This window comes from Melanostigma gelatinosum (genome assembly GCF_949748355.1).
Source record: "Melanostigma gelatinosum genome assembly, chromosome: 18".
Classification (NCBI taxonomy): Eukaryota; Metazoa; Chordata; class Actinopteri; order Perciformes; family Zoarcidae; genus Melanostigma; species Melanostigma gelatinosum.
In genome coordinates this window covers 9,620,047-9,630,180 of record NC_136651.1, presented here as the reverse complement: position 1 = coordinate 9,630,180, position 10,134 = coordinate 9,620,047, and the positions used below count along the sequence as shown (strand labels likewise).

General features: G+C 44.6%; 1 protein-coding gene across 2 annotated transcripts in view; it reads right to left on the bottom strand.

The window, feature by feature from the left end:
- Positions 1 to 10,134, bottom strand: part of col27a1a (collagen, type XXVII, alpha 1a) — a 62,253-nt gene that overhangs the window by 33,976 nt on the left and 18,143 nt on the right. For both annotated transcript variants that reach the window (XM_079290147.1, XM_079290148.1), the window contains exons 5-8: positions 8,187 to 8,240; positions 6,008 to 6,061; positions 5,818 to 5,871; positions 247 to 291 (exon numbers count right to left, since the gene is read on the bottom strand). In XM_079290147.1, coding sequence (XP_079146273.1) covers positions 247 to 291; positions 5,818 to 5,871; positions 6,008 to 6,061; positions 8,187 to 8,240 — 207 coding nt within the window. The remainder of the gene's footprint in view (positions 1 to 246; positions 292 to 5,817; positions 5,872 to 6,007; positions 6,062 to 8,186; positions 8,241 to 10,134) is intronic.

Genomic DNA, 10,134 nt, shown 5'->3' with positions numbered 1-10,134 from the left:
TATTATAGCAAAACATCTAGACACTCATGAAGGCAAAAATGCATAAAGGATGGTTGTTATATCTGTTAACAACAAACAAGGACAAAAATAACAACATCATCTTGGCATGAGTTGCAAGATTTGGGGATGTTGAACTGTTGAAGTGTGGGATTAATGGAAGTGTGAAGAATAGCAGTGGCATGGGAGATCGATATGGTATGAAAGCCAGGGAAAAAAGGTAGCGATGGAATGGAGAGAGATACTTACAGGCTCTCCAGGGAATCCATGTGGACCAGGGTGACCTCTCTGTCCCTAAAGAGACAAACATAAGAGAAATGGGAAGTGAGTTGAAGCACATAACAATGCAGAGGTAAAAGAAAACACTCAAGAAACGGCTCGCAAATGTGGAAAAAGTGGAGTTTTAATGCAAAGTAAAATATGCATGTCAACGATGGCAGCGCCGACAGACAAGTTCGGTGCCATATGCAAGGGATCAATCTGCCCTTCTGTCAAGGGATCAGACTTTCCACTGGCCATGTTCATAGAGAAATTGTAGTCGCAAGGCCGTGCCAGGATCATGACATGTTGAGGATATAAATGCCTTCCTGTTTGAGTCAGATAGCAGGTCCCTTCCTCCGCCTACAACACAGAAGACAGCCTGATGTAGTGCTTTTCTGCAGTTCCGCTGACTCCGGCAACACGAACCCCCAACAAAGAGCGAAGAGAAAGGACATCAAAAGTGGGAAGACAAGCCTTTCCAGACCACAGTTTGATAGAGTGCGAGAGCAAGAGAGAAAGGAAAGGAAAGACGAGGGAAAAACAAAATAAAAACAGAAGAGTAAAGAAGGGAAAGACTCCCGTTGTCCCGTTTTCCTAAACCACAGCTCCAGAGTACCAAGCCAAGGCTCCCTGAGTTCCTGTAAACCATCCTTTAGTTCTGACATCTGACTGCAGCAGGGGGAGAGGACACAGCATCCCTCCTCTCATTATGTTAAATGATCACTCTTACTGGCTTACACCTTCATACCAGTACTTTAAACTGCCATCGTCAGCATTACGCTCGACATTCAGTACTTAAATAGGTGCAGCAACTGTGTCAACAAACCTCTGTAGCAAGTATAACAGTTATAACTAAATAAATCTATATTTTGGCCTTAAAATCCTACCTAGGTCTGCAAAATTAATCAACATTTTAGCAAAATCGTAATATGGCCAATTGCAATTTTCATGCAGGAGGTGCAACATTTGTTAAAAGTGAAAGATGTGTGTCAAAATTCACTATTGTTGAGCTGCAGAGATGTTCTGACCCAAACATCTTCTTCGACACACTTTATTTGGGACAGATCCCTGCGAAAATCACGCCGTAATCATTTTAATATGTTTTTCAATGAAAATCGGAATAATGATGTAAAAAATGATCTAAGACAAATCCCAGCTATCAACTGTTGCACATCATCAAAAGACCACTGGGAGGAGATGCTTGAAACTGGGATGAAAATCCATGATTAATACACATTAAACAAACAGAGATGTCACCAGGTGCTGATAGGCCGCTGCTGTAACACAAGCAGACACATGTGTGTGTGTTTTTCATGAAAAAGCGCAGTTGGTCAGCAGTGTTGTGGAGAGAACAGGGATGGCTGCACACACGGCGCCTTTGTCCGACATTTTGAATGTTTCCACTTGATGTTGGACTGTTGGCCAGCTACAATGAAGTGTTGATGAATTTGTGCTGGTCTGATTCACAATATCCATCTGTTGCCATGAGCCTGATATATAATATGATATGTGCATGGAAGCAAAGACAGGAAGAGAAACACATGCGCACACAAAGATACATGTACAACGTATTATAGGCGGCTTACTTATAGTACAAACATGTGTAGCGGCTTATGTTCCCATGCTGTGCTGTGAGGTCCACAAGCCACACACACACACACACACACACATACTGTGGGTCCCTTCCAACCCCAGCCAGACCATCTCAGATCCTTATCTCACTTATAATGAGCTTTGCTAATGAGAGCGGCCATTCCCACCGGCCCGCCTGTGTTTAGTGCCACTTGCTTAACAAGCATGTGTGTTTAATCAGATAAACCCACTAGAATGCGTTTCATTTTCTCCCCGGTAGCACCCCTAACACCTTGCTATCCCCACCCCCACCGTTACCCCACGAAGCCGAGTAGTGCCCCGGGGAACGTTAAGCGCATTTGTGCAGAAATAGATTAAGAGACATGTTGTATCTGCAGAAGACATGACATTTCTCTGACTCGTTACCAGCTACTCTGTACACACTTCACTCTGTGGAAGTGCTGCATGCACAGCGTTAACGTAAACCCTCCATGCGGATGTCTGGTGCATGAACCTAACCGGACAATTTAGTTGAAATCTAACCTGTGGAAAAACATCCCTCATCTCATCCCCGCCTGAACCGCAATTTCAGCAGCATATCTTTGCTTGCCTGCAGTATCGCTATTAACTACCAGCACGGCCGGAAGACGGAGCAATGATTTGTTGTTCTTCTCCTGAAACATGCCACAAAACTGATGGTTGATTTGAATTCTCCCATAATTACAATGGTGGTGAGCCTGTGGCTTTGTTAGTTTGAACAGTGAGCAGGAACTAAATGGAGAGAGTTTGGTTTGGAACAGGTCTTGGGGAGCTTCAGACAGATTAATGTCGTGCAATAAACTTTCTTGCATAAATGAGGGAAACGAGTATGATTAATACACTGTCTAGCCTCTTCAGGAAAATTATAAAAGATCATTCCGCTTTGTACTTGTAGGATGTTCTTTTTAGAGGAACTATGGTTTGGACTTACTTTTAAAGGATCATTATCAGTATAAAATGAACAATAGCAACTGGACGATCCACAATGAGGATTCAGTCACACATTTACAAACACAAATGTCTCACTGTGTGCTAAGAGGCAAAATTAAAAAACCTAAAATACTGGCACATAATGTGAAAAGCACACAGACGTGTATGCGCTCCTTATAAACAAAGCAGTCGTAGTGTGAAAGACAGATGTAGAAAAGGCAGACAAACAGTGAGAAGACACAGATCCACTAGCAGTGGGAATAGACATTAGAAGACAGAAGGATGGAGGCAGTAAGGTAAGACGTGAGGCTTGTAATGTGGCCTTGTCGTTGAGGTTTGGCCCCGTGTGTGTCCCCTCTCCCTGACCCTGCCTGCCATACTGAAAAGCCATTCAGAGTCTGCTTGGTAGAACAAATGTTGTACAGAGTGGAACATGCTTGGCTTGTCTGCCGGTGTAAAATCACACTCTCCTATCGCACGTTCAAAGCACCCCCTGCTTTCTCCATTAAAGTTTTCCATGGAAAACCAGCAGCCAAATTCCAGAATTCCCGGTTGAAGTGTCAAGCTAGGGCTGCTAAAAAGCCTGTGTGTGTGTGTGTGTGTGTGTGTGTGTGTGTGTGTGTGTGTGTGTGTGTGTGTGTGTGTGTGTGTGTGTGTGTGTGTGTGAGAGAGACAGCGAAGGTGGAGGGGGAAAATACAAAGCAGAACAGAGGAAAAGCTGCTGTTGACCCATTTTCCTAAACCACAGTTTCAGAGTAGCGAGTCAAGCGAGCAAGAAGAAGCAGCTCGAGAGGTATGAAGTGGAAGAAAAGGCGCATGGGTGTTTCAGGGTGGCCCACCACTGAGATGTAATTGCAATTAAAGTCATCGTTGCTTTTCAATTTTGCATTGACCCTTGCAGCAGGCGGCCTCAGTGTCTCAGTGGAGAGACCTGAATCAGGAGATTACGCGCCTGGGACTTTCCACCTGAGCTGACCGAAAACAGAACAAAACAAAGCCTGTTTCTAGACAGCCTGCGCCACCACAGAACAGTTTGGACATTGACCCACATTTCTGTCAAAGTGGTGCAATGTGTCGGCATGTAGGATCACGATTCATTAGCATCAACGGCGCGAAGAACAGCGAGAGAGCTGTGAGTTCTTGTACATTCTGTAGGGTTCATCAGCCGCTCCGTGTTTGTGTACGGAAAGGGAGCTGACTGCTTGCGGCTAATTTAACAAGTTTCCTCTACAGTCATCGTGTCTGTGGTTCATTGACCAATACCTGAGGCATGCTGTGATGATGTCAGAGTGAGTGTTGACGAAGCTGCCATAGCAACAACTTCCCGACATGCTGATGTGATGTCATTCTGATATACTAGGGGCAGCTATAATGTACTCTGGGATGTCGTGAAGCCAGTTTACTGAGCATCTGCACTGCTCATCTAAGTTTAAACGGGCAGGCACTTTCACTTTCTGTCCCTGCCAGGTAATCTTACCATTATGCTAAACAAGAATTTTCGGATAACCTCAGAGTAGTACACACTCTCACCTGCAGCTCTGATTCACACGCCACTGTCTAACTTTCTGATGGGCCGTCAAATATCCGCCAAGACTCATTTAGCGTCAAAGAAATCTGCAAATGTTTTCCACCAGCTTTACATTTTCCATTCTGACTGTGTGTGTGTGTGTGTGTGTGTGTGTGTGTGTGTGTGGGAAAGAGAAATACATGCAACTGGACACAGAGACGCACGGAGAACAGCCGACTTCTAACAAAAGCCATATGTTTAACTTGAGGCAGCCATCCAACTGGTGTCCGACACAGAGAACTGTGGCTCTTGGAAGTCAGTGAATACATGCTGAGGCACTTCACACCTCTGCTGAAATGCATACAATCGACCTGCTCTATTCAATCACTCAGCTAATTCTTCTACTTTGTTTGACATTAGGGTTCAATTCTAGTCGTTACCGAATGTGGTTGTAGTCCAAGACATCTTCTTCTGCCATCATGAGACGTTTGTTTACAACTGATTGTTTAAGAATACGTGAAACTGATTATTTTACTTCAGACCTGAGGAGCACCAAGACAGTTGTGGTGATCGTGTCCAAAACATACAGTGAGACCCAGCCCTGTGTCATGAACTCTGGTTCACATGCACATGTGCACTTAACGCTCGCTATTCAACAACTTATAAGCTTGCCTTACTATAGTTTAGACTTCTTGTTAAATTGCTAAGTAGTTAGTTTGCAAGCTAATTAGTTGGCTAATTAGTTTCAAATGAACAGAGCTACTCTACAACTGCAGACACCCCTGGTTGGGAATCACTGCTGCATTGTGTCTGATTGATGTGTGTTTTATGTGCACACACACTGACAAGCACGCAGCAATGCACGCACACAACCAGGAACATAGACACATACACAACTCAGACTTTCCCCTTGGACTCACTCTCGGTCTGTGTTCGTTCGACTCCTCTCTGTCCCACTTTTTCTTCCCTACAGTCATGAATTCCTCAAGTTGCGACTGAAGTAACATCTGAGACACTGCCGATTGTGTGTTTAAGTGCATGATCCCGATCCTCATCTCCCCGATGACACAAACCTCCCCCCTTTTATCCCTCATGACATCCTTCCTGCCAACATTAAAACCCCTCTCTGCTGGTTCCAGCCGACACAGATGGAAGAAATGGTGAACACAGCACAAAAGGAGAAAGAGAGATGGAGAGAATTAAGGAGGAGGCAAAGAGAGATCTTCGCAAGCATGAGTGGGTTTAAATGCACAAGCACGCACGCAAACAGAGATGCATTAAAACATCACAACAGACAAAAACAAAAGGCTTATGGAATGCTGACGATGACTCATGCAAGCTTTCTTTCCTGGGCTTTCCCATCAGTATTGTCAGTTTGGAGTTGTAAGCGCTTTGATCTATCGCAACATCAACGTGTTGATGGGTGCTCTTCAGGCATTGATGAACTTTGAATACGGTTTCATTGGAAGGAATTTGGTGCAAGGGCATTCGGGTGTTTTGTTCGGTCTTACCTTCCGACCTTCTTGGCCAGTCAGTCCCACCGGGCCAAAAATTCCTGAGTCTCCCTAGAACAGAAAGCGGGAACGTCAAAAGGCAGCAATGAGTGGTTGCGCAAATAGCAATAATAAATGTGCAAGGAGCTTGCCGAGCAAGACAATGTTACGATGCATGAAGCGTGTAAGAAAAGGGGACACACAGTACCTTCTCTCCTTTAGGTGCTGGCCCAGGTGAGATGCCAGAGTCTCCTTTTCTGCCCTGATTCAAAGAAAAACACAGAAGGAGGACTTTGTGTTTGTGGAAATCAACCAAATGTACTTCTGTCTCTGAAAGTACGAACAATCGTACAAACAAAAGGACTTCTCTGGCCTGCAAATTTCATTTGGAAGAAAAGGGTTTAGGTGACAAAAGCTTGCCTCTATAAATCCCACACGAGATAAAAGGAAGCTACAATTCATGAAAAACAACAGGATTGAGTTATCATGCGGCTGATGAAGTCCCATTCCAGATGCTTTTCTTAGACGCAGTGTATTACACGGGCTCAGTGCCCCTCCAGTCACACACACAGCAAGCTTCATTGTCAGCAAGTAACAATAACGGGGCCTCAACACATCAAAGCTTTGGATCGGAAATTAGACTGCTGAGTGCTGAGTGCATGGACCCCCGCTATTTACAACTTTGTTTCATTTATCAACGATGAAAGAGCAAAGATTGCAGTGCACCCTGAGACATCAAACACTTCAGAATCATTCTCTCAACACCTGCCAGGTAGAAGAGGTCTGCTCGGCACCACTCTGTCGAGAATTTACTCTTCATTCACGAAGGCACGGTTTCAAATATTTGACTTGTAAAGTCTGTCTGCAGTATTTTTCCATTATCACTCCGTTTGTGTTCTTTGAGTGCTCTTGGATCTAGCCTGTTTGTTAGACTAACATTGTTTTTAATCGAACAAAAAGTCGACTTACAAAGCACATAAAGCTCTTTGTTGGCCGGGTAAAGTGACTTCCAAGAGACTGCAGGCTTTCTGCTCCCTGCCAAGAAAAAGTCTGCCACATAACCCGACGCAAGACCGCAAACTTTGTTTTTGTATAGATTCAACAAACAAGATATAGCGTTAATTAGTGAGGTTTAAAGGCGCTGGTAAATTAGTTTTGAGCCTTAATAGTTTTGGATGTTGTCAACTCTTCCAGGAAGAGTTTGAAATTCTGGGAAATACTCCCCGATTTTCTTTCTTGCTGAGACCTAGTTGAGAAGATAGATACCACTCTCCTTTCTGTGAGTTACATGTGTAGCTACAGCCAGCAAGCTTAGCTTAGCATAAAGATGGAAACGGGTCGATTAAGCTAACCGGCTGCTGGCTATAGCTTCTTATTTAACATACAGACATGCGAGTGGTATCAATTTAAGCAAGAATATGAGCAGATAGCAGATAATGGTGAGAGGAAGGTCAAAAGTGAAGAATGCAACAAGGAATAACATAAATTACATCAGGTAGACATGGATAAACACACTCCCTTTGGGTGACTTAGCGAGGTCGGGGCTCAGGGCAGGGCATCCTGCACAGTTGTCGTTTATGAAAGGCATTTTTATAATGCACTTTGAATACAGGTCGTGCTCCTCACTATGTACTCTGAGCACACAGTGCCAGAGGTCAAGGGTGTTTGCTAAGGCATACATCAGTCCAGACAACAAGATGAGCGATGCAGAGAATTTGTCGAGGGCAGGGTCATCTCCTGTTCTCACGTTAAAATGAGACAGATTTATTTGGAGTTCTCACTTTCCGACTCGTAACGTTTTTCCCCCGGAGCTCTGATAAATCACTTCTACACCCCTGGTGTCCAACTACCCTTCTCTTTCCGCTCGAGTTGCAGTGGTAGCACCCGGGTAAGACCCGTTTTTACACAGAAACAGCTTCCCAATGCATAAACAATCACACACCTTAGAGCGTATTTGGGACTTAAATCGAGCTGATCTCCTAGAATCTGAACCACCTTGACGACCTTTAATAAATACAAATGGGAATCATGACATTTACCTCGGCACCATGTGTTAAAGCGATGCAGTGGTGTATGTAGAGTCTCAAACTGCTAGGTATGACTGCACTGTCGTGAACTTAGATGGCCTTGATTCTTCAACCAAGAGGCTCCATTGCCCTCGTTGCTCTTTATGGATTCTAGCTGATATAGAAAAACTGAAAACGTAACACATCCTCGTGGGATTGTCATTCCCCTTAGAGGCAGGAGAGGATCATAAACGTCTTATTGAATTAGTAGAAGAGGTACGTAATCATGCAATGGAAAAATCAAGGTGGCTGCAGGGCTCTTGAAAACCAAAGAAAGGCTGACTTGTGATCATTAGTTCGACGTAGAGTGATGTTAGATACCTTGAGCCCGGGTGGACCGGCTCGGCCAGGGTTTCCATGGGGACCAGAGGCGCCCTGAGAGAGAGAAACATAATCAAACGGTTATCGAGATCTCAATCAATCATCATATTGAGCTGATGCAGACTGTGGCTTCGCTACTGTGAATGAGACCAGAGAAGGGGGTTGGGCAAAGTCTGTCTGGAGAGCCTCGGCTTTCATGCGGCTTTAACCTATTTTTCTATGCATCAGCTGTGCATGTGTGCATTGGGTGCTGAGGTATTTGGGGTTGTTATTGGGGGTAGAAGCTTTCGGAAAATGGGGCTCTGTGGAGCTGCTTCACCATATGGATGTGGTTTTCCTGCCCTCTGTTGCCTCCACAATCCACAACCCCCCATCCACACACACACACACACACACACACAGAAACACAAACACACATTTTCCAGGCTTCTTAATGAGTAATGCAGATCATCTAGTATCATAACATTTTGAATTCCTCTGCTGGTGTGCGTTTCTGTCCGCATTGGCTGTTGCTGAGGAAATGAACACAACTGTGTCTGAAGGCAAACAAAGCGAGATCTACAGTAGCAGCATATTGGTAATGTGAACCACCTTGCCCCGTCCAGCAGCCCCCCATGGGACGGTTTAGCAGAAAACCTTTGGAAGCCGGAGAATGGATTGACTCCAATTTTTCTTTGGTTTAAACTGTTGCCGTCAGATAAAAAGAAAAGGGTCGTTGCTTTGTCTCTGCCATCGATCGATCTGTCTGTCTGTCTAAATTCTCTTCCTCTGAGTGACCTTTTTTCCGTGGATCTCTGACCTCACTCCTGCCCGCCACGTGGTCTGGTACCCTTGGGCCCCCAACCTACCGCCGGAGCGGGTCAAGGGTTTGAGCGAGTCAGGGAGGGCGGAAAAAGAGCCACAATTGCTTTAAGAGCCAGGTGTTAAGAGCAAGTTTCACCGAGTTGAGTGTGCAGACATGACAACACAAATGCCTTTTGCTGTAGCTGCTCTTCTTTTCAAAGGGCGCTTTGATGACAGTCATGTCTGATTCACGTGAGACAGGATGTTACGAAGTGTGTGTGCAGGTGTCGTTACGTCTGATGTGAAACACTCATGATTTCCACACTCCAAACTGGTAAAGACAAATAAATCCAAATTACATAAAAACGCTGTATTGATGAGATCCGATCTGTTTTTAACTTGTACAAATTTTGATTCCAAGAATTTTCAAGACGCTGCCTGTTGTCCTCTCTTCCCCCTTTCATTTTCAGTTTGCTGGCGTTCCCTCGAGAGTTAGAGTGTCCAGACAGTGTTAAGGGAGGCTGTCCATGCCCTAAATAAACCTAAACAAACTAGACTTGTTTCAATTACACACTTCAAAATGAACCCTGTGGCGTACCGCAGCTTGGGCAGTACACTGGTAGGCACTGGCTGGCACCAACATTTGGTACTGTGCTCTTGCCTCCATGTCGTGTCCCTCTCTCGCACAACAGGTGTCTAATTAGAGAAGACCAGGGGTGGGGCGCACACAAGCTGAGGGCTATCAAATGAAAAACCACCAACATCTAAACAGCGACGCAGGGCGTTACTGTGGCTCCTGTGGTAGTAATTCTGCAAGCTCTGCGCAATTATCTACGATTCTAAGTTGAGACTAAATGGTCAAAATCGGAAGAAATGATTGCTCCCAATGTTTCGCGTTACGGTAACATGCGTGCTGCCTGCTCCGAGGTATATAAACATCTGTGCTTGGGTCTACAAAATTTCATACCAACGCCATATGTGCAACTTAAAGCCAAGAAATATTGTATATATGCACTTGTGGATCTTAAAGCTGAACGTATGACATCGCTCCAAAGATTACATTCCCATACAGAATATTTAAGAGAAGGCCTTTTGATGGGAAATGCTGTAAACACAGTCTGACTTTCAACACAGGCTCGTAAAATACATTTTAAATGTATATACA